The 25,642-nt window shown below is 39.9% G+C and overlaps 1 protein-coding gene across 1 annotated transcript; it reads right to left on the reverse strand.

Annotated features, from left to right (window-relative positions):
- Positions 1-2,091: 2,091 nt before the first annotated feature.
- Positions 2,092-7,093, reverse strand: LOC143304969 (uncharacterized). Its single transcript, XM_076627513.1, has one exon. The coding sequence runs from the start codon at positions 6,211-6,213 to the stop codon at positions 2,968-2,970; it is 3,246 nt and encodes a 1,081-aa protein (XP_076483628.1). The 5' UTR covers positions 6,214-7,093; the 3' UTR covers positions 2,092-2,967.
- Positions 7,094-25,642: the final 18,549 nt, after the last annotated feature.

Below are 25,642 nucleotides of genomic sequence, written 5' to 3' on the forward strand. Positions count from 1 at the left end.
GGTTACAACAAAAAGCACATCAACCCACTCAACGGGTTACAACAGAAAGCACATCAACCCACTCAACGGGTTACAACAAAAAGCACGTAAACCCACTCAACGGTTTACAACAAAAAGCACGTAAACCCACTCAACGGTTTACAACAAAAAGCACATAAACCCACTCAACGGTTTACAACAAAAAGCACGTAAACCCACTCAACGGTTTACAACAAAAAGCATATAAAACCACTCGGTGTATTACTATGACCACAACGCAGTGTTAATGATCCTCTGAGGTCAGTGTACTTGCATCGTTATTATCACCGCCGTTGTCATCACCGCAGACGTCTAACTCAGCAGGGACGCAACCTTCTGGCATTTTTCTCAGTCTGTCGTGTCTGTCCTTATATGATCGTTTGCCGTCTAAGGTTTTTAGGGTATATCTATCTCCTTCCAAAGTCTCTGCTATTACGAATGGACCCCTGAATTTCGGATCTAACTTCGTCTGGTTTCTTTCCTCGTTTTTGCGTAATACGAAATCGCCAAGGTTGAACCTAACTATTTTAGCTTTGTTTTCGTGGAACCTATCCTTATCGTATTTGGCGCTTGCTTCTATATTCTTTATCGCCTGCTGTCTTATATGGGAGATATTTACTTCTCTTTCTTCGATATTGTCGGGTAGGGATAAGCCGTAGGGTCTCGCTGTTTTACCGATTAGTAGTTCCAACGGGCTTGACTTAGTCACGCGGTTGGTGGTACAATTTAAGGCCAGTTGTATTTCCCCGATCGCGTCTTGCCAGGACCGCCAGTTGGTTTCTATTGTTGTGAACATGTTTTTTTTTAGCGTACTCATAATACGCCCTACCTGTCCGTTGGCCCTACTAGCTCCGGTCGCAATTAAATGGAGTTTAATGTATTTATCTTGACAAAAGTCTCGAAATTCTTTGCCCGTAAAACATCTTCCCTGATCCGCTATTATCCGACTGGGACTGCCGAATAAAAATATAGTACTTAAGTGCTTTAACGGTACTAAGGAAATCTACTTTACGAGTATGATGCAGATATGCGAATTTAGTGAAGACGTCGACCAAAACAATGACATACTCTTTCGAACCACTTTTACCGCTTAGTTTGCCCGTTATGTCCACGTGAACTGTATGCCAAGGTATGCTGGTCTTAGGTATAGGATGTAATTCAGCTTGTATTTTACCTGAACTGGCCTTCGAAACTTGACAAGCGTGACAGTTCTCTACGAATTGGCGAACATACTCCGCCATTCCTTCGAACCAGTAACACTCGCACAGTTTCTCAAGCGTTTTATCCCAACCTAAGTGCATAATTGACTGTTGCACATGGTTAATAACAGATCATCTAAAACCTCTGGGGACAATGGACAAGCAGAGAGTTCTGCCTTTGTCTGTATTTTACGATGAAGGGTACCGGACCGTAACTCATACGTATTCGCGACGTCTTCCGCGAGCTCTTCATTCTGTAATTTATTGACGATCCCAGAAATTTGGGAGTCGCGACGTTATTCCACTAATAGCTAGTCTTCGGAGATTTCGGTCAGATTGATTTCCTTCTCTATGACTTCGTTGATCGTAAGGTGATCCAAGTCTACGGGATTTCGCGAGACAAAATTTACGTGGGCCATTCGTTTACCTTCCCGGTACAGAATGTCAAAAGTAAAAGTTTGTAAGTAAGCCCACCACCTGTAAACCCTGTCATTTAAATTTACCTTACTACTGGATGCCTTCAAAGGATTACAATCGGAGACGACAAGAAATTCTCGTCCGTGGAGATAATGACGGAAATGCTTGACGGCGTTCACAACTCCTAACGTTTCTAGTTCGTAAGAATGATACCTAGATTCCGCAGGGCTACTTCTTATACTGTAATATTCTATTACTCTATTTTTACCTTCACTCTTGTGCATTAAAATAACCTCATATCCATCCGAACTAGCGTCGATACGAAGTTCTATGGGGTAGTTCGGGTCAAATACCATTAACACCGGCGCGTCGGTCAGGGCGGAAATTACCTTTTGCCTTATTTTTCCATGCCTATCTGTCCAAGTCATGTTTTTATTATCGGAAGTAAGCGCATACAAGGTGTTCTTTCACTCGCGGGGAGACACGATCGTGTAGAAGCGCATCAACAGGAGTCGTAAATTCCTGTTACGATTGTTCAATCGACGCCGCGAGATGATCGATCCCCTATTGCGTTTAGGCTAATAGAGGTGGTTCATTGAAGTGCACACTGCTGTAACGGGTTTTCAGTTGTGTTTTATTGAGACACCGTGTATACACTGAGTGGTGAATTAACAGAAACCGGGGTACGGTTGGACTCGGTTAGAACGTAAGATCAGGGGATGAGAGGGCGAGAGCGTAAGCGCGAATCGTTGCTGCGAACTGAGACTTCCCGAGGGTGCTGACTGAGTGACTGGCTGCCTGACTGACTCACTGACCGACTGCTGACTGATTCACTGACTGACTGCCTCTTAGTTTTCCCCGAAGGAAAGCTTGATGCCGATTGGTCGTGACCCCGCTAAAGAAGCAGGACATGAGGGACTTCTCACCAGTGTCCGGGGTGATTTTATTGCGGGGAAAAATCAGTCGTTTCTACCCTATGTTTATGTGTTGGGTTTTCTCGTTCGGTGACTACCTGCCTTTTCCGAGCCTATAACAAACTCAAGGATTTTGCTAATCCGGACATAAACCGAAATGCTTCTAGACAACTAGATTGCTCGACACACATCTGGAAACAATTTAGCTAGAAGGTGACGTTTTATGGCCGGTCATTGAGTTTATTGGGGGTCTGGAAGCAGGTAGGTGGGCCGCTGGCCGCCAGGTAGCGGTGGCTGGGGTTCCGCTGCTCCATGCGACGCAACATCCTCCCCCCGTTGAGAGGGCACCGATCAAAATTTCATTAAAGGTGGAGTTAATTGGAGCAGCCGCCCGACTCCTTGTTGATTGCTGATTGTCCTTATTCTGCTTGATCGGGTTGGCTCGTTGGTAGGACGAGCTGTGTGGCACGTCGTTCCAAGATGCTCGTTGCCGTATGACTTGTGGTAGTCTGGATGAGGCCGTTGTCGCCAGGGTGACTTCGAAGATACGGTCGAAAGTCCGGTGCGTTGAGGATGTTGTCTTCCTTGCGTTCTGGATCGCCGTGGTCATCTGCATTGCCTGGCGATTTTCTATTGCGGTTCGCGAACCAGGAAGTGTCGTGAAACAGCTCGGCCCATGAAGTATCGTGAGACACCTCGTCCCAGGAGGTGTCGTTGTACAGCTCGCCGATTCCACAAAGGCACGTGAAATGCGTGTGTGGTTGCACAATGAAGACGTGAAGGAGGTCTTCGGTGGATTGGGGGACAGGGCTCCCCCCGCTGACCCATTCGTATCGCGCCTTCTTGATGATGATTGATGGTTGGACCGGCGTGGTCCAGTTTTCTGCGAAAGACAGAATTAGAGACATCTTACCTTCCGTTTGGTTAGGTTTGGATCTGGAGTGGGAAGATTTTGCATCTCGGTCCAAGAGGCTCGGCTCCGCATGAGTCGTTGCCGTCCGTAGGTGCCGTAGCTGCCAGGGAAAATGGATGGCCAGGCCTAAGGGTTGTTGCGTTGAGAGCAAGTGGTCCACCTTGTAGGCTGCACTGACATCGACGAGTATGGTGTTTTGTTTCAGCCCATTCGTCGGTGTGCTCCATTTCGGCGATAATGTAGTAGGAGACGGCATGTCGGCTGGTAAGGTTTCCTCCGTCTGTTGATCCAGAGACTCTTGAGCGGCTGTCTGATTCAAGGCGTCTGATGGCGTGGAATCAGATTGTTGCGATGCTGATGATGTGAGCGAGGTTGTCGTTGGGTCTTGGGTGGATGACACGTTGTGAGTGTCACGCGATGAGGTCCGCATGGGAAGCGTTTTCTGATTTAAGGCGTTTGGCAGCGTTGAATCAGATTGTTCATGTAGCGACGATGCTAGCGTGATTGTTGTCAAGTCGCGTTTAGGTGACACGTTGCGAGTGTGATGCGATGAGTTGCGAATAGGAAGAGTTTTCTGATTTAAGGCGCTCGGCAGCGTTGTATCAGATTGTTGAGATAATGAGGACGCGAACTTGGTTGTCGTCAAGGCGCGTGTAGGTGACACGCTGCTAGTATTGTGCAATGAATTGCGCGTGACTCGCGGCGAGGTCGGCGTTCGAGTCGATGCGATCTTCTCCGTCCGCGGAGTTTGAATAGCGTTGCGTGTTTTGTTTAAGTCCTTGTTACTTCCCTTATCCGTAGGCCCTCGTGGCAATGGCGAAGGTGGCGTCTTCGCATTATGTCCAGGAAAATGATTCTCCGGTAATTTAAGCGAAGCAGACTCGCGACCGGCAGCTGATCCGTCGTTTGTCGATTGTGACGTCGTAGTTAGTCGTAGGTTGCTCAGTTGAGTGATTACTCGGAGTTCTGATTTCTCGTACTCGTCGGCTATCTCGAGGCCGCGCTCGATCTCTTCCTCATCTATGCTTACAATTTCGTTTTGGATGGCGCGGAGCTCCGTCTCATATGTTTCCAGACGATTTTTGATTTGAATTAGCTCGTTCTCCGGTTCGTGGCGTGATGCAACCTTGGTCATGTGGCCCAAGTCCAGATACTCCTGAATGATCGCCCGATACGCTGTTTCGAACTGTTGATTTCGTCTGACTTGCTGCTGGAGAGAGGCGAGTCGTTTCATCGCCATTGCCATGGATGATCCGAGTGACGAGATTTTGTCGTTAAAGGGGAGTGCGACGATGTATCGCCCATCGCTGGTGCGTTGGACGTGATTTTGAAAATGCTCCTCACATCGTCGATCCGCCTCCGATAAGTGTTTTATCTGAGGTCCCTCGTCGAGTTCCCGAAAGCGGGTGAGGTCCGTCTCTAGTTCCGTTGTGGAGGCATGGAAGACCCTGGCAGGTCCTGGGGAAGGTGGGCTCCCCCCGATGACCCACCCGAATCGCGCTTTTTGCAGGCGCAGATCGGGGCCGGTTGATGGGTTATTTGGATGGTATGACGGAGCTTTCCTTGTGCGTGGGGGCGTGGTGGGAGGCGTCTGATTGCTCATTGGCGCGTTTGATCGATGTAGGAGCGTGTGATGGCGTTGATCACATATGCGGCAAGAGCCAGAGGTGCAGTGTTGCAATTTGTGTCCTGGTAGCAGGCAATTCGTACACGCTGAGATTTCCTCGGCGGCTAGAATCCGTTCGTCGATCGTCTTCGTCCTAAAGGTGTTGCAGCGCCAAATTTTGTGTGGTCCATGGCAGATTGGACAGAGTGGCGGTGATCGTGACGTGACAAATGCCTGCCCTCGTGGTGGGCGTGTCGTTCTTGCAGGTTCTATGACCTGACAGCGATCGTTCAAGAATTGCAAGAAGTCCGGGAACGTGGGGAATGGTGTGGACCTGATCTTTTCCTTCCATATTGAATCGGTTTCCCGATCAAGGTTGGCGGTACATAGGTGCAAAAGCAGGGCATCTGCGGTTGGTTGTCCGATGGCGGCCAAGGCTTTGTAATGAGCTTCCAACTTGGTCGTGTAGGACTGCAAATCGCGATGTGCTATCCGTGATGAGGAGGCTGCGTCAAATATCTCCTGCAAGTGTCTCTCGACAATTTTGGCTGGTCTGTTATACCGTCGTTCTAATATTTCCCAGGCGACTGCGTAGTTAGCTGCCGCATTGCTTAATGACGCGATCGCTAGAGCTGCCCCATGCTTTAGGCAAGAACGGAGATACATCAGTCGCTTGCAGTCGTCTATGCGGGGGTTATCGTGGACCGTGGAGCGAAATTGATCCGCGAACCCCGGCCAATCTTCGTAGGCTCCAGAAAAGGTGGGGAGCTGAATTCTAGGCAAATCGACGGGTTCCGGCCATGACATGTCCGATGGCTTTGTTGCAAGATTTGTGGTGGTTGGTTCTGCTTGCTTGTTTGCCTTCTCAAGGATGGCGGACGCCTGTCCGGCGATGGTGTAGAACTTCTGTTGTAGGTCAACCCGGTCCTTCAGTGTTTGACCCTCGTCTCTGTCGTCTAATTCGCATTGACTCTTTTTGAACGATGCAAACTCTCCCTCTAAGTCTTGCAAATTACGCTGAATAGCATGCACGGGTGTCCCTTCCTCGTGATTGTTGAGCAATGTGCGAAACGCTTCTAATTCTTGTCTGAATCCTTCGCGTTTCCGCAGCAATTGCCGGACGCGCTCTTCCTGAGGGGGAGCCATGAGGGATTTCGACAATTTGAGCGAGCTTACCTTGATGTTGCGTGGTAACTGGGGTGCACTCTTTCACTGACACGTATCCGGCTCGAAGGACCAAAATGTTCTTTCACTCGCGGGGAGACACGATCGTGTAGAAGCGCATCAACAGGAGTCGTAAATTCCTGTTACGATTGTTCAATCGACGCCGCGAGATGATCGATCCCCTATTGCGTTTAGGCTAATAGAGGTGGTTCATTGAAGTGCACACTGCTGTAACGGGTTTTCAGTTGTGTTTTATTGAGACACCGTGTATACACTGAGTGGTGAATTAACAGAAACCGGGGTACGGTTGGACTCGGTTAGAACGTAAGATCAGGGGATGAGAGGGCGAGAGCGTAAGCGCGAATCGTTGCTGCGAACTGAGACTTCCCGAGGGTGCTGACTGAGTGACTGGCTGCCTGACTGACTCACTGACCGACTGCTGACTGATTCACTGACTGACTGCCTCTTAGTTTTCCCCGAAGGAAAGCTTGATGCCGATTGGTCGTGACCCCGCTAAAGAAGCAGGACATGAGGGACTTCTCACCAGTGTCCGGGGTGATTTTATTGCGGGGAAAAATCAGTCGTTTCTACCCTATGTTTATGTGTTGGGTTTTCTCGTTCGGTGACTACCTGCCTTTTCCGAGCCTATAACAAACTCAAGGATTTTGCTAATCCGGACATAAACCGAAATGCTTCTAGACAACTAGATTGCTCGACACACATCTGGAAACAATTTAGCTAGAAGGTGACGTTTTATGGCCGGTCATTGAGTTTATTGGGGGTCTGGAAGCAGGTAGGTGGGCCGCTGGCCGCCAGGTAGCGGTGGCTGGGGTTCCGCTGCTCCATGCGACGCAACACAAGGGTTTCATTACCCGTGAAAATTTAGGGACGAATTTTCGGAAATAAAGGGCTAAACCTATGAACTGCCTGAGCTGTGTGACGGTCGTTGACGCAGGTAAAGAACTCAAGGCGTGCATTTTACCCGGATTTGGACGAACTTCTCCGTCGTAAATTACATATTCCAAATAGAGTACCGATGCCTTTAGAAAAGAACATTTTGAAAAGTTAAAGGAGAATCCGGCTTTTACAAGGGTATCTAGTACGGTGTGCAATACTTTTAGAGCTTGATCTATCGAGTCGGCAATAATTAGGACATCATCCAAATAGACGACAACGTACGAATGGCACGTTGGCTGTTATACGTGTTTTCAAAGGAATCTCAAGAACGATCTCTCGTTTCGTTTGTTCGCAACATCGAAATCAGCAGCCGCTGCTGAATACAATGAAGGAAAGTGTAGTACAGATCACTCCGACCAAATGATTTCTTATGTCACCACAATTAAAAAGGGTCAAATGCTACAGAAGACTTGGCACGCGACTACTCCTGAGGGTTTCCGTAGTAAACGCTTTGATGGTTTACAAAATTGTAGCAAGGAAGAACATAAATATTAGAATATTTAGACAAGTATGAGTTGCAAAATTATTAGGGTTGTCCGAAGATATAAGAATCCCCATTTTCGACGGAGTCAGCATAGTATCGCCGTCCCGAAAATGACTTCCGGAAGAAACATTAAACGCGCACGCACTTATGTTATGCAAATAAAGGACATCGAATGGATCGAACAAAGGCACAAAAGAATTCGAAGAAAACAACAACTTATTATCCAAATTGTTCATCGAGGGTAATCAATGCTGTATACTTCCTAGAATTAGGATGAATAGGGGTTTGGAGAAACCCACCGGCCATGTCCAGAATAATAAAATCTCGCTTTTGCAATCTCGCGACTCGATCCGCAATGAGGGGTAAAGGATACCGATTCGCGACCGTATATTTATTTAGTTCTCGAAAATCTGTCTATCATCTATCTGAACCATTGTTCGTCTTCACGAGTAACACGGGGCTCGCGAACGGTGAATTACTAGGCTTTATGATTTTTGGCTGTAATTAAGTCGCTTGTTCTATCACGTACTACTCTGCGCTCGCGAAGTCTATTAGGACTCCTTGTACGGCGATGTTAGGATCAATTAATTGTACTTCTAACTGTCCTGTATTTTTTGTACGAGTACGTAGGGAACCCGTAACGGATGAATCTCTGAATTTTCGAAAAGAAAGATTAATCGACTTTTATCACTACCACGTACCTCATTGTCAACTTCATTGACATCGATCTCGTTTTCAGCGGTTTTATTACGGGCATGAATTATTTTTGTTTTACACATAGCGAGGCTAGTTTGTGTAATATTACGTCAAGATCTTGGCTTAAAATTTGACGAGCAATCGCGATATCGTATTTTTAAATAACTATCAGCCAGGACATGAAAAATTTATCTCTAACCACTAACACCTGCAACGGGCAAGATTTGAGCGATACGTTTAGTACCAATATCTCTTATTCCTCGCATTACTACTATATCAATCGTTCTTTTGCCAGAAATTCTCAAGACTACGGATTCTTTAATTAGCGAACACTCGGCTCCGAAATCGGGGTAAAATGGAAACGACTCACCCGGATGGCTTGATGTACCAGTTAGCGCCTCCACTACGTAGAAGTCAATTCGACACTCGGCATTGAAATTATATTCAGGGCACTGCTTTGTAAAGGATCTTTCTCCATAATCAGATTGGTAGCTGCGCACCAGGCAGCGGAGTCGAAAAATTGTTAGGTTCCACACTCGATTTTTGCACTAGCGACGGAATTGACTCGCGCACGATGGTCGTAAGCTCTTGCACTGTTATAACCGGCACTGATCCCACTTCTGATGTCGGGTTTACATTAGAATTAGGGTTAGGGGCGTGAAACGAATCTTCGTTTGGGTTACACGTTGTCGTTATGCAATGGAGAAGACATTGACTAGTGCAAATACGATTATTATAGAACCGGACAAGTAACCGCGGTAGTTAGGTGCTCGAGAAACTAATGACAATGATCCTAGGTTCAATAACGAATCCGCGGTCGACGGGATGATAGATGAACGTACTCACAAAATCTAAGTCGGACGCGTAATATTCACTGGTCGTAAAGAGTTACTCCTTTCATCAATGAGATCGCGAGAAAGAATGTCTTTCCCGTCCCGATCATGCCACAGAGGAAAACTATAATGGGGTGTGTCTAAGGACACGAGATCATCGGATTCGTCGAGAAAAGCCTTCGTTCAGAAAGTAAGGGAAATTGGCGTTGCTAATTGGTCAATCTCCATATCGGTGGTTAGAAAAAGATGCTAGCCGCCCTCGAGGGAAAGTTGCTAGTGGAAGACGCCGCTCGTTGAGAAATATGTCTCCCCTATCTTCCCGTAGTTGGGACAAAGACTGTTTGTCTGTTTGAAGGACTTTAGTTAACTAAACCTTAAGATTTATAACGGGCCCTCGAGCTAGCCGAACATGTACTGCGGAGACGCATCGACATCTGGCAATCATCTTACTCGAAGAATAGGGTCTGCGTGTGGCGAGCCACAGGACAGAAACCGCTGGAATGTTTACTGTCGCGTGTCGCCACGAATATTTCTTTTAAGGAGAGCTATAGAATTACTCCATACCTTTGTTAGACAAAGCGTTCATCCCGTGACCGCGGCTACGTTCGGCGACTGACTGTCGCCTCGAGCCCAAGCTCATTATCACGACTCTCGAACAATTACAATCGGGTTGAATAACTACAATTGTTCAATTACAGCTATAGTAGACTCTAGGTTACAATGTTGCGGGATTATTCAAAATTCCAAAGGCTCCGGTGTTCTTTCATCTCCGACATATATATATATATTCAAAGACAAGGTACATTTGTAATATTTATTCCTATTGACGATATATACTTATATATTTATAACAATAAAACAAATTCATTTATACTACTTACCAATACGTACGCATATATGTATATAATTATAACCCAAGTAGTATTCATAATATTTATTTTCACTGATAACATGAACGTAAAACCTAAAATAAAACAAGGTTTTAACAATAAAAAAAAGAAGAGAAAAAAAAAGGGGGAAAGGAAAAATAATATAATATATATGAATATAAAAATTTTCTTTTTCTGTAAAAGGTTATTCTTATTTCTGATAAACTCGAGAAATGAAAATATTATACCATGATACACTGACATAAAGATACACCACACAGAAGAAACTAATAGAGAACGCTTTAAGCTTGGCAAACTTACCGCCGGACGAATTTGCATACGCCATAACCAAAACCCAGGACACATGGATTTGATCGCAGGAGAAGCGGTCCATATAGTCAAATATATTCCGGTACAAGTAAAAGTACGACATACAACAAAATGCTACTCGGAGCTACCCGTTTGGCAAGGGAATCGCACCACACAAACTCCGCCCGGACGTGCGCCAAACGTGGCGATATTCAGCACCATCGTCGTTGACCATGAGCGGAATATATACCCAAGAGGACCTGGACGCACTACGGGACCACGTCATGTTCCCGGCAGAAAAATTGCAGTCTTAAACACATTGGCCAGAGTAAACATCCTGGGAATGATGGACGATAACACCGGTAGTCACTCAACAACCAACGACATCTACATCCGCCTTGAGCAAACTCAGTGACACCATCAGTCAAATTTCCTTTGGAAATTTGAACTCCAAGGGCGGGGGTGTCACGTCCCGCGCTCCGCACGCGCCGTGACAAGAACAAGAAAACTATTCTATACAAAACGCGCGAATAAGGATTTGAATGCACGAACGAACACACGGCGCTACGAAACTAAAGGAAGGATTAACAAAACGAGGGCGACTAATAAATCCAACCAGTATAAAATAAAATAAATAAAACCAGTTAATGGATTGAACGAGTTACGAACCAAACAAATAAACCGGGAAATAAGAATAACTACAAAAGGGGAAATAATTGAAACGCCAGAAATACATGTATATATAAATATATTTTAATCAATCAACTTGGAGAGTTACATATAAGTATAAACATATATGCTAGACATGTAATAAACTAGTAAATATTAGAGTGCTTCCAATACTATATTAACAATTTATGAAATATAAGTATATACGAAGTCAAAAACTAATAGTCTAACGAATACATAAAACATACAATATTGTATTAAACATATATATATGTGTGCGCATTCTATCAAACAGATACATACTTAAAACTAGCCTACATTCCGGTAAAGAATTATAAAATAAGTCATGTCTCTACATAAACATATAAATAATCTATTTTCTAAACTAAAACTACTATAGAACACACAACGCAACACGTGGGACTAAGCGACAACCTGTCGATAGCCCAAACGCTCAAAACGATTAACAGCGCAACGACTTGAGGAATTGGGTACAGAAATTCTACCATCAAACACAAATATGTAAACACACATTAAACGCACAATAATCTAGAAACAAAACCTTCAATACTATGTTGTCACAATACAAGATATATATGTATATATGAAATTAAACGATTGACACATAACCTCAAATACACAACACTATATCACTAAAGAATCTAAATGAAAATCACCTTGCCAGAAATATATACATATATACGTGTGCGTGTGCGTGTTCTATCTTATTAAAAGAAATTAATATAAAATAAATAATTAACATTTCATTTCGTATGCACACTACACGGGCGAGAGAAATATACATATAAATACGTATATATATATATATGTATGTGTGAGTACATATGTTTTATATTATCGAATACTCTATAAAATAAACTACTCAAAACAATAAATAGCGCAATCGAAGAATTACAAAACATTAACCATATTGAAGTGACACACAACATAAACATATATGTATATACGTATATTCACACGAGCTATACTATTGTCACTTTAAAACAATATTAATAAATAAATGTTCTAATTGCGGTAGAATAAGGAAAAACGAGCGACAGACGAAAAATTATTTCGATATCAAACAAAACTAAAGTCCCGTTACTAAAACTTTACTGATGACATTTATGAGCAGCCATGTTGGATTTACACGCATCATGGCGACAGGAATATTAGGGATTAATGGAAAACAGGCGCGAGAAACAAATCATGAAAGCATATTGTTAACAATTTTCTTTAATAGACTCTATGAGCGACTACACTGTCAAATGCAAATGTAAAAATATATATATATATATAATTAATTAAAAAGGGGGAAATATAAAATTAAATATATTTAACAAACGTAAAATAGATACATAAAAAATATATATATATATATTTCGTACATAAAAACAAAATACATCTAAAAATAATATAATAAGAAACCTCTGATGGAAATGCCTCCGCAAACATTGTCCGAACGTCGATCACCAAAGCCTAGGGGAACAACAAAAGGGGAAAAACATTAAAATCGCAAAAACAACCATAATATGCGAATATCCAAACTTACGCAAAAATAACTCAAAGAAGGAGGTCCTTGTAGTGGGAGAGCAGCGGATGTCGCGCGTGTTGCCCGAGCGAGCATCGAAGTGATAATGATGCTGCGGCCGCCAACCCTTGCACGCGCCGAAGAAACACAGATAATTTCCACGGTACAGCACGTGGAAGATTCTCGCGGGAAGGACTAGATCAGCATGGAATGCTTCGAGCCTCCTAGACGCTAGCTCAGCAGAAGCACAGGACTGATAGGAACTAAGTCGACGTATGGAACCCGCATTCTCTCACGTACGATTTCAAGAAATCCAAACTGCAACATCCTGATTCCCACGGAAGCATACCCCCAGTGGACCACCATCCCGTGGGGATGGCATTATAAATAAGCGTAGCAACATAGAGCGTGGGCTTTAATCTTGGTTCATCATTATAGTGATCATTGCTATTGCCGTTCGCTCATTATTGCATTCAAAGATTTGTATAAGTATTTTGCGTTTCGGGGTCTTTTAGTTTTTTCGGTAAAGAAAAGAGAGTCGCGATTAAATAAAAGAAAAATTTTAAGTCCCCATTGCGGTATTAATTCAGTTAGCGAGTTATTCAATCTGTATCGAAATAGCTAAATAAAGTAAAGGTTGATAGAAAACTATATTCGAGATTAAATAATAAACCCAACAAACTTCGACGATCACCTGAGCAGCTGGAGTAATGGCACCCGACAGCACCTTCTCCTCAAGGTAAGAAAATAAATTTTTTAAAATTTCGTCTTCTCTGATAATTTCGAGAATCAAACCAGAACTTCCTATCATCAATCTCGTCTTATTTCCGTGAAGGGTTTTGAGAATAGAATCATTGTTTAACTTTAAACAAACGTAAAGATAAATTTATATAAAACAACAAAAATCTCACATCCCTATCTAATCCAGCAACACTAAAATATATATATCCAGCTAATAAAATATATATATATAATAACCTAAGCAATTTTACATTCAAATAGAAAATCTGTTCAACGAGGAAAAATATTTATTGTACCCAGCTTTAATCCTCTCCCGTGCTAGTATCCCTGCGCATAGCAGGTTAGCCGAAAAGTGGAATTCGTTTACCAGTTGCATTAGGCGTCAGTTAACGCTACCCATTAAACGTAAAAGAAAATAATAAAAATAAAATATTTTGAAATAGTCCTTAGACTATTTCTGGTGGCAGCAACTACCGTATTAATTAGAAATCTAAATCAGTATTAAATACACAATAATATCATTTCAATTTATTTCCCTTCCGATTAAATTCAAAACAAACTATAAAAAAAAAAAAAAAATTTTTTTCAGTAAAATTTAACTTTAGATTTGATCGATTTAAACAAACAAATTAATACGTAACATTAGAGATATAATTTTTTTGGTGGCAGCGGTGGGATGCGCTCCACGGAGGATTAAAGTTGGTTTAAACGGTTCGATTCGCTCCACAAAGAATTAAAGTTGTTACGATTATCGATAAAATAGATACCGAAGAAATAATGTCGACTAAATTAGAATCGTTGGACAAAGACATGATCTTGATGTTATCGGAAAAACTTAAAGCATGGGATGCAAATTTTCGCGACATGAGTACAACAATGAATAAATTACAAGACGATGTGCGTTCACTGAAAATAAAAAAGGAAATCAAGACACCCGTATCATCGCCGATAATTTCCCAACCGACAATACCGATAGAAGTTAATCCCCAATCAATTAAGTTAAAAGATGACAATTGAGACAGTACCAGTGTTCGACGGGCATCGACCCTCGGTATTTCGATTTTTAAGAGCATGCGAGCGTGCACGAAACATGGTTCCTAGGCATCAAGAATCTCAGTTAGTAAAATTATTAACGAATAAGCTTCGCGGACACGCGTTTCTCGCCGTAGAAGACACAGAAGTAATAAGTTTAAACGATTTCGGGAATAAATTAAAAGATATGTTCGGTCCGGGAAAAACGGTTAACGAATATAAAGGGGAATTAGCTACAATATTTCAACGACCGGGAGAAGATATTTTGGACTACATAGAACGCGTCAAAGATCTCAGGCTGGCGATAATGAACGGGGAAAGGTACGAGTACGGCACCGTATTTCAAGATAGGATAGATCGAGACACGAGGGAAGTTTTCGTTAAGGGGCACCCAAACGAGGTGTATTTACGAGTAAAGATAGCAGGATACCAATCCTTGGACGATGCGTACCGCCAAGCCGTGAAAGCAACACGAGAATTAAAACAACTGAACAATAGAATTCGATACCAACGTCCGACACCTTCGGATGATTATAACCAAAACAACGTTCATCCACCATACAATAGTATCTATACTAGAAATAACCGCCAGGACTGGAGATTTGTACCGCCGTCGCGGAAACATCTAAACAACCCGGGAATAGAAGAAAATGTCAGGAAAGAAACAAGAGCAATAACTTGGGAAGAAAAACGCATAAATAAATACCTCGATAGAGATCTAAATCAAAAGAGAGATGCTGATCATTTCAATCAATCAACTTTTCAATGCAAACACCATTCCGTTGCTGTGATAAGGAATAATGTCACGTTAAATAATAAGAGGACGCACGGTGCCATAGACAGGATCATGAGTGAGAAATTTTCTGAGTTACCAAACAAGATAAATAATATTAGTGCCAAAGAACTTTCAGACGAAGCAGAAACTAGGAAATTGAACGACGAGACGACAGGCAATGCTTATCCACTGCCTAACATCACAGAGATATTGGACCCGCTGGGAAGTGCAAATTGCCTCTCCACGTTCGACTTGGCAAAGATACAAAAGCAAGACTCCACGAATTTCGTGAATGTTTCAACCATAATAGGAAAAGAGATAGCGAGTGCATCTCACTCAAAAACTTCTATAAAACCATCAGAAGGAAACTTTATCGAACTCAAAGCCAAATCATTAAATTGCAAGAAAGATCACACTATAGAGAATAAAAATATAGCTATCCATAAATCCAAAACAGAATCTATAAGCAAAAAGGTTTGTAATAAAAATTCAAAGAATAATTCCAAATCTACCAAAAATATTCCTAAACGTTCCTTACAAATAAATAATAATTTAATTACAATAAGCACTTCCAGTGAAACTATTCATCCTGAAAAGGTAGAGGAAAATAAAGGTGTTGTGAATAAAGTAAATAAAGAAGAAAAAGGGGTAACTAAGGAAAAGGATTCTAAACATTTTCAAGCTGAAGAAACACAAGTTCAACGAGCTCGAAGAAATCAAAAGGGAGAAAATAGGGAATCACCAGTCGAAGATATATCTAAAAACTTGAATAAATACGCTAGCCATTGGATTATAATTGGATTAAAAATACTTTATTGGTTACTACATCTAATATTTGACGTAGGTAACATAGTAGGTAGTGCTGATCTTATGATTTCCCCAGGAAAATATAGATGGTATCACACTATACTATATACAAAATATTTTTGGGTTAACATGGCTGCGGCACTTTCAAAAATTTGTATCTTGAATGCTATTAGCAAGCAATTGGGTAATTGGATCAATGTCAGTAAACCTGCGTCTTGGCGCAAAATAAAAACTAAAATGAAGGAAAGGAACGAAATTCTCCCCGCACGAATTAGTTTCGGACATCTAGCCAAAGAACCTATTGGTGAAGTAACAATCGAAGAGAACACGGAACCAACATGCGCAGAATATCTCAAAGATCTGTTCAATAAAATTAACACTGTACGACGAATGGCAAGAGAAAATTTGATAAAGTCCAAACTAAGACCAACAATCGACGAATCAACCTTCAAGATTTTAAAACAGGAGACTCGATATATCTATTAAAAGAACCTAGTAAGGAAAATTCTCCCATCAATATATTAGACGACACAAAGTGCTAGAAATCTTGCAGAACAAAACGTCAAGATTGAAGTAAAAGGGATTCCGCGAACGGTGCACTTAAACAAGCTAAAACTAGCGCATAATCGAAATAAACAATGAATAAAGTGATTTCATTGGGCAACGTAGTGCGATAGTGTATGTTGTAGTGCTGTTCTTCGAATAATACAGATATCGAACACCTAAAAGGAAAAAGGGAAAATTATTATATGTGTTACAATTATTGCTTAAATATAAAACGTGTTATCTCAATGAACAATTAACTAGTGAAAGTGAAAGTTACCTTGTGAACAAGTGATCAACATACAAGAAAGTGTACGTGCAAGTATAGGTTATGGATCGTTGTTCGTGGAACATAATGTATGACAGCTACCTAAAATAAGTGAATAAATTAGTCTCAATTGTCTCAGTGCAAAATACGAGGTTACTAAGTGTTATAACTATATTGTGGATAAATCAAAAGGAAGTGTGACACTGTTCGTCGAATAATACAGATAGCGAAAACCTAAAAAAGAAAAAAAAAAGGAAAATTATCATGTGTACTCCAATTATTGTTTGAATATACAACGTGTTGATTCAATAAAATTAAAAGAGTGAAAGTGAAAGTTACCTTGTGAACAAGTAATCATCATACGAGAAGGTTTACGTGCAAAATAGGTTATGGATCTCTGTTTGCGAAACACCATGTACAACAGCCAGCTGAAAAATAAATGAACCAATTAACTTCAATTGCCTTAATGCAAAATACAACAGTACTAAATGTTATAACAATACTGTGGAAGCATTGCACTGTTCATCGAACAACACAGATGGCGGAAACCTGAAAAGAAAAGAAGTTTATTACAAGTGCTCCAATTACTGTTTGAATGTGAAACGAGCTAGTTCAACGAATAACTAAAACGGTGAAAGTGCAACTTACCTCATGAACAATTAATCACCATACAAGGAAGCGTACATGCATGAATTTCGCAGACTAACAAGAAGAAATAAAATAGTTGATAAAGTATAGAAAGCGGTTAGAAAATAATCAAGATAGATTAATTGAGAGTTAGTAATAAATGTAACCGGAGTAAAGGGATATTCGGTTATGTATTAATCTACATAGTATTGTGATGTTAATTTGTAATGCACAATAGTGGTCGCACAAACAATGCATTATATATATATATATATTAAATTAAATAAATTAAACACCACCTTTATGACCACAGATATAAGACGATTGAAGGCAGCCGTAGTAGAAGGCAGCCGTAGTACGTGGATAAGGCATATCAAAGAATCGGATGATGTTGCGGGAACGATCCAGGTAAGTGATGCAGCAACGAAAGAGTAGAATCTGAAGAATTACAGACAATGTTAATCTAACAAGTAGATTTTAATCACTAATAAAGAAACCAGTTCATATCATACACAAAATAATAGCAAATAGCAAGTACATGCAATAATAAATTAATAGGGAAAATAAGAAAGGTTAATAAACACAGGAATAGGTTAGAAATTAATCAAGATAGACTAACTAAATATTAACATCATGACTGAACTCGGTGCAAAAGAATAAAGTTACGCTACACAAAATATCTGGTAACACAATACACAAAAAACATTAACTAAATTAAACAAGACTTATATAAATGCAAGTCACGTATAATCAAAACAATGACTATCGAAATTCGATAACAATACAATCCATGCTATCACATTAAGGTAGCACACGGTATTGACACACACAATATCATGAAACACAAAACAATATTACAAAAACACTACTAAGTAAAATTATAGTGATTAACAATTAATTAACTATTTCAACGACACGCTACTGTTGACATTAAACCAACGCCATACCAAAGATACACGCGAGCGGCCATGTTGAAAAATTCGTCGCCCTCACATACAAATAATAGCCAATACAATGTAATACAGCATCATAATAGTAATGTTAGGTACTAATAAAAAAAAAACAACAACAAAAAAAAGGGGGAGAGAGTTAAGGAAAATACATATAATAAATAACAACTAACATAATCATAACATATTATATATATTATATTATATACAGAGATACAGTATTCATACAAGGAACAGGTCCGAATGAAACATATATATATAAAAAAAAAAAAAGAAAAAAAATATATAATATATATATATTAACTATTTTTGTATGTGTGTATAGAACTGATGGCGAATTCATCAACCATTCTCTGAACGACGGATGGAAGAACATGTAGATGTTGTCCAGACGTTTCACGAGGAATCCAGAGAGCATTTTGAATCTCTGCAGAAAATCCTTCCATGCATGTTCGTTTACAAAAATCTGACAGACATCGAAAGAATTTTTTTTTAGTCCAAGGAATAGCAATCCGTACCGTAGAACTGTAAAGCACCTGTACGCCACTCACGAAACCAAATACTTTTGCTATCCATCTGTAAACAAACAACATCTATAACTATACATATAATTTTCACTTATGTTTACCAATATATATACACACATGTTGTAAAGTAGGCAATATTTGTAACAATCATGTCCATTGATAATGCAAGTGACTCATAAAAATAAGCCGTCATATTTACCATTGCACGCACATATATATATGTCGGGTTTACATTAGAATTAGGGTTAGGGGCGTGAAACGAATCTTCGTTTGGGTTACACGTTGTCGTTATGCAATGGAGAAGACATTGACTAGTGCAAATACGATTATTATAGAACCGGACAAGTAACCGCGGTAGTTAGGTGCTCGAGAAACTAATGACAATGATCCTAGGTTCAATAACGAATCCGCGGTCGACGGGATGATAGATGAACGTACTCACAAAATCTAAGTCGGACGCGTAATATTCACTGGTCGTAAAGAGTTACTCCTTTCATCAATGAGATCGCGAGAAAGAATGTCTTTCCCGTCCCGATCATGCCACAGAGGAAAACTATAATGGGGTGTGTCTAAGGACACGAGATCATCGGATTCGTCGAGAAAAGCCTTCGTTCAGAAAGTAAGGGAAATTGGCGTTGCTAATTGGTCAATCTCCATATCGGTGGTTAGAAAAAGATGCTAGCCGCCCTCGAGGGAAAGTTGCTAGTGGAAGACGCCGCTCGTTGAGAAATATGTCTCCCCTATCTTCCCGTAGTTGGGACAAAGACTGTTTGTCTGTTTGAAGGACTTTAGTTAACTAAACCTTAAGATTTATAACGGGCCCTCGAGCTAGCCGAACATGTACTGCGGAGACGCATCGACATCTGGCAATCATCTTACTCGAAGAATAGGGTCTGCGTGTGGCGAGCCACAGGACAGAAACCGCTGGAATGTTTACTGTCGCGTGTCGCCACGAATATTTCTTTTAAGGAGAGCTATAGAATTACTCCATACCTTTGTTAGACAAAGCGTTCATCCCGTGACCGCGGCTACGTTCGGCGACTGACTGTCGCCTCGAGCCCAAGCTCATTATCACGACTCTCGAACAATTACAATCGGGTTGAATAACTACAATTGTTCAATTACAGCTATAGTAGACTCTAGGTTACAATGTTGCGGGATTATTCAAAATTCCAAAGGCTCCGGTGTTCTTTCATCTCCGACATATATATATATATTCAAAGACAAGGTACATTTGTAATATTTATTCCTATTGACGATATATACTTATATATTTATAACAATAAAACAAATTCATTTATACTACTTACCAATACGTACGCATATATGTATATAATTATAACCCAAGTAGTATTCATAATATTTATTTTCACTGATAACATGAACGTAAAACCTAAAATAAAACAAGGTTTTAACAATAAAAAAAAGAAGAGAAAAAAAAGGGGGAAAGGAAAAATAATATAATATATATGAATATAAAAATTTTCTTTTTCTGTAAAAGGTTATTCTTATTTCTGATAAACTCGAGAAATGAAAATATTATACCATGATACACTGACATAAAGATACACCACACAGAAGAAACTAATAGAGAACGCTTTAAGCTTGGCAAACTTACCGCCGGACGAATTTGCATACGCCATAACCAAAACCCAGGACACATGGATTTGATCGCAGGAGAAGCGGTCCATATAGTCAAATATATTCCGGTACAAGTAAAAGTACGACATACAACAAAATGCTACTCGGAGCTACCCGTTTGGCAAGGGAATCGCACCACACAAACTCCGCCCGGACGTGCGCCAAACGTGGCGATATTCAGCACCATCGTCGTTGACCATGAGCGGAATATATACCCAAGAGGACCTGGACGCACTACGGGACCACGTCATGTTCCCGGCAGAAAAATTGCAGTCTTAAACACATTGGCCAGAGTAAACATCCTGGGAATGATGGACGATAACACCGGTAGTCACTCAACAACCAACGACATCTACATCCGCCTTGAGCAAACTCAGTGACACCATCAGTCAAATTTCCTTTGGAAATTTGAACTCCAAGGGCGGGGGTGTCACGTCCCGCGCTCCGCACGCGCCGTGACAAGAACAAGAAAACTATTCTATACAAAACGCGCGAATAAGGATTTGAATGCACGAACGAACACACGGCGCTACGAAACTAAAGGAAGGATTAACAAAACGAGGGCGACTAATAAATCCAACCAGTATAAAATAAAATAAATAAAACCAGTTAATGGATTGAACGAGTTACGAACCAAACAAATAAACCGGGAAATAAGAATAACTACAAAAGGGGAAATAATTGAAACGCCAGAAATACATGTATATATAAATATATTTTAATCAATCAACTTGGAGAGTTACATATAAGTATAAACATATATGCTAGACATGTAATAAACTAGTAAATATTAGAGTGCTTCCAATACTATATTAACAATTTATGAAATATAAGTATATACGAAGTCAAAAACTAATAGTCTAACGAATACATAAAACATACAATATTGTATTAAACATATATATATGTGTGCGCATTCTATCAAACAGATACATACTTAAAACTAGCCTACATTCCGGTAAAGAATTATAAAATAAGTCATGTCTCTACATAAACATATAAATAATCTATTTTCTAAACTAAAACTACTATAGAACACACAACGCAACACGTGGGACTAAGCGACAACCTGTCGATAGCCCAAACGCTCAAAACGATTAACAGCGCAACGACTTGAGGAATTGGGTACAGAAATTCTACCATCAAACACAAATATGTAAACACACATTAAACGCACAATAATCTAGAAACAAAACCTTCAATACTATGTTGTCACAATACAAGATATATATGTATATATGAAATTAAACGATTGACACATAACCTCAAATACACAACACTATATCACTAAAGAATCTAAATGAAAATCACCTTGCCAGAAATATATACATATATACGTGTGCGTGTGCGTGTTCTATCTTATTAAAAGAAATTAATATAAAATAAATAATTAACATTTCATTTCGTATGCACACTACACGGGCGAGAGAAATATACATATAAATACGTATATATATATATATGTATGTGTGAGTACATATGTTTTATATTATCGAATACTCTATAAAATAAACTACTCAAAACAATAAATAGCGCAATCGAAGAATTACAAAACATTAACCATATTGAAGTGACACACAACATAAACATATATGTATATACGTATATTCACACGAGCTATACTATTGTCACTTTAAAACAATATTAATAAATAAATGTTCTAATTGCGGTAGAATAAGGAAAAACGAGCGACAGACGAAAAATTATTTCGATATCAAACAAAACTAAAGTCCCGTTACTAAAACTTTACTGATGACATTTATGAGCAGCCATGTTGGATTTACACGCATCATGGCGACAGGAATATTAGGGATTAATGGAAAACAGGCGCGAGAAACAAATCATGAAAGCATATTGTTAACAATTTTCTTTAATAGACTCTATGAGCGACTACACTGTCAAATGCAAATGTAAAAATATATATATATATATAATTAATTAAAAAGGGGGAAATATAAAATTAAATATATTTAACAAACGTAAAATAGATACATAAAAAATATATATATATATATTTCGTACATAAAAACAAAATACATCTAAAAATAATATAATAAGAAACCTCTGATGGAAATGCCTCCGCAAACATTGTCCGAACGTCGATCACCAAAGCCTAGGGGAACAACAAAAGGGGAAAAACATTAAAATCGCAAAAACAACCATAATATGCGAATATCCAAACTTACGCAAAAATAACTCAAAGAAGGAGGTCCTTGTAGTGGGAGAGCAGCGGATGTCGCGCGTGTTGCCCGAGCGAGCATCGAAGTGATAATGATGCTGCGGCCGCCAACCCTTGCACGCGCCGAAGAAACACAGATAATTTCCACGGTACAGCACGTGGAAGATTCTCGCGGGAAGGACTAGATCAGCATGGAATGCTTCGAGCCTCCTAGACGCTAGCTCAGCAGAAGCACAGGACTGATAGGAACTAAGTCGACGTATGGAACCCGCATTCTCTCACGTACGATTTCAAGAAATCCAAACTGCAACATCCTGATTCCCACGGAAGCATACCCCCAGTGGACCACCATCCCGTGGGGATGGCATTATAAATAAGCGTAGCAACATAGAGCGTGGGCTTTAATCTTGGTTCATCATTATAGTGATCATTGCTATTGCCGTTCGCTCATTATTGCATTCAAAGATTTGTATAAGTATTTTGCGTTTCGGGGTCTTTTAGTTTTTTCGGTAAAGAAAAGAGAGTCGCGATTAAATAAAAGAAAAATTTTAAGTCCCCATTGCGGTATTAATTCAGTTAGCGAGTTATTCAATCTGTATCGAAATAGCTAAATAAAGTAAAGGTTGATAGAAAACTATATTCGAGATTAAATAATAAACCCAACAAACTTCGACGATCACCTGAGCAGCTGGAGTAATGGCACCCGACAGCACCTTCTCCTCAAGGTAAGAAAATAAATTTTTTAAAATTTCGTCTTCTCTGATAATTTCGAGAATCAAACCAGAACTTCCTATCATCAATCTCGTCTTATTTCCGTGAAGGGTTTTGAGAATAGAATCATTGTTTAACTTTAAACAAACGTAAAGATAAATTTATATAAAACAACAAAAATCTCACATCCCTATCTAATCCAGCAACACTAAAATATATATATCCAGCTAATAAAATATATATATATAATAACCTAAGCAATTTTACATTCAAATAGAAAATCTGTTCAACGAGGAAAAATATTTATTGTACCCAGCTTTAATCCTCTCCCGTGCTAGTATCCCTGCGCATAGCAGGTTAGCCGAAAAGTGGAATTCGTTTACCAGTTGCATTAGGCGTCAGTTAACGCTACCCATTAAACGTAAAAGAAAATAATAAAAATAAAATATTTTGAAATAGTCCTTAGACTATTTCTGGTGGCAGCAACTACCGTATTAATTAGAAATCTAAATCAGTATTAAATACACAATAATATCATTTCAATTTATTTCCCTTCCGATTAAATTCAAAACAAACTATAAAAAAAAAAAAAAAATTTTTTTCAGTAAAATTTAACTTTAGATTTGATCGATTTAAACAAACAAATTAATACGTAACATTAGAGATATAATTTTTTTGGTGGCAGCGGTGGGATGCGCTCCACGGAGGATTAAAGTTGGTTTAAACGGTTCGATTCGCTCCACAAAGAATTAAAGTTGTTACGATTATCGATAAAATAGATACCGAAGAAATAATGTCGACTAAATTAGAATCGTTGGACAAAGACATGATCTTGATGTTATCGGAAAAACTTAAAGCATGGGATGCAAATTTTCGCGACATGAGTACAACAATGAATAAATTACAAGACGATGTGCGTTCACTGAAAATAAAAAAGGAAATCAAGACACCCGTATCATCGCCGATAATTTCCCAACCGACAATACCGATAGAAGTTAATCCCCAATCAATTAAGTTAAAAGATGACAATTGAGACAGTACCAGTGTTCGACGGGCATCGACCCTCGGTATTTCGATTTTTAAGAGCATGCGAGCGTGCACGAAACATGGTTCCTAGGCATCAAGAATCTCAGTTAGTAAAATTATTAACGAATAAGCTTCGCGGACACGCGTTTCTCGCCGTAGAAGACACAGAAGTAATAAGTTTAAACGATTTCGGGAATAAATTAAAAGATATGTTCGGTCCGGGAAAAACGGTTAACGAATATAAAGGGGAATTAGCTACAATATTTCAACGACCGGGAGAAGATATTTTGGACTACATAGAACGCGTCAAAGATCTCAGGCTGGCGATAATGAACGGGGAAAGGTACGAGTACGGCACCGTATTTCAAGATAGGATAGATCGAGACACGAGGGAAGTTTTCGTTAAGGGGCACCCAAACGAGGTGTATTTACGAGTAAAGATAGCAGGATACCAATCCTTGGACGATGCGTACCGCCAAGCCGTGAAAGCAACACGAGAATTAAAACAACTGAACAATAGAATTCGATACCAACGTCCGACACCTTCGGATGATTATAACCAAAACAACGTTCATCCACCATACAATAGTATCTATACTAGAAATAACCGCCAGGACTGGAGATTTGTACCGCCGTCGCGGAAACATCTAAACAACCCGGGAATAGAAGAAAATGTCAGGAAAGAAACAAGAGCAATAACTTGGGAAGAAAAACGCATAAATAAATACCTCGATAGAGATCTAAATCAAAAGAGAGATGCTGATCATTTCAATCAATCAACTTTTCAATGCAAACACCATTCCGTTGCTGTGATAAGGAATAATGTCACGTTAAATAATAAGAGGACGCACGGTGCCATAGACAGGATCATGAGTGAGAAATTTTCTGAGTTACCAAACAAGATAAATAATATTAGTGCCAAAGAACTTTCAGACGAAGCAGAAACTAGGAAATTGAACGACGAGACGACAGGCAATGCTTATCCACTGCCTAACATCACAGAGATATTGGACCCGCTGGGAAGTGCAAATTGCCTCTCCACGTTCGACTTGGCAAAGATACAAAAGCAAGACTCCACGAATTTCGTGAATGTTTCAACCATAATAGGAAAAGAGATAGCGAGTGCATCTCACTCAAAAACTTCTATAAAACCATCAGAAGGAAACTTTATCGAACTCAAAGCCAAATCATTAAATTGCAAGAAAGATCACACTATAGAGAATAAAAATATAGCTA

The sequence above is a fragment of the Bombus vancouverensis genome, unplaced genomic scaffold (assembly GCF_051014615.1).
Source record: "Bombus vancouverensis nearcticus unplaced genomic scaffold, iyBomVanc1_principal scaffold0068, whole genome shotgun sequence".
Taxonomy (NCBI): Eukaryota; Metazoa; Arthropoda; class Insecta; order Hymenoptera; family Apidae; genus Bombus; species Bombus vancouverensis.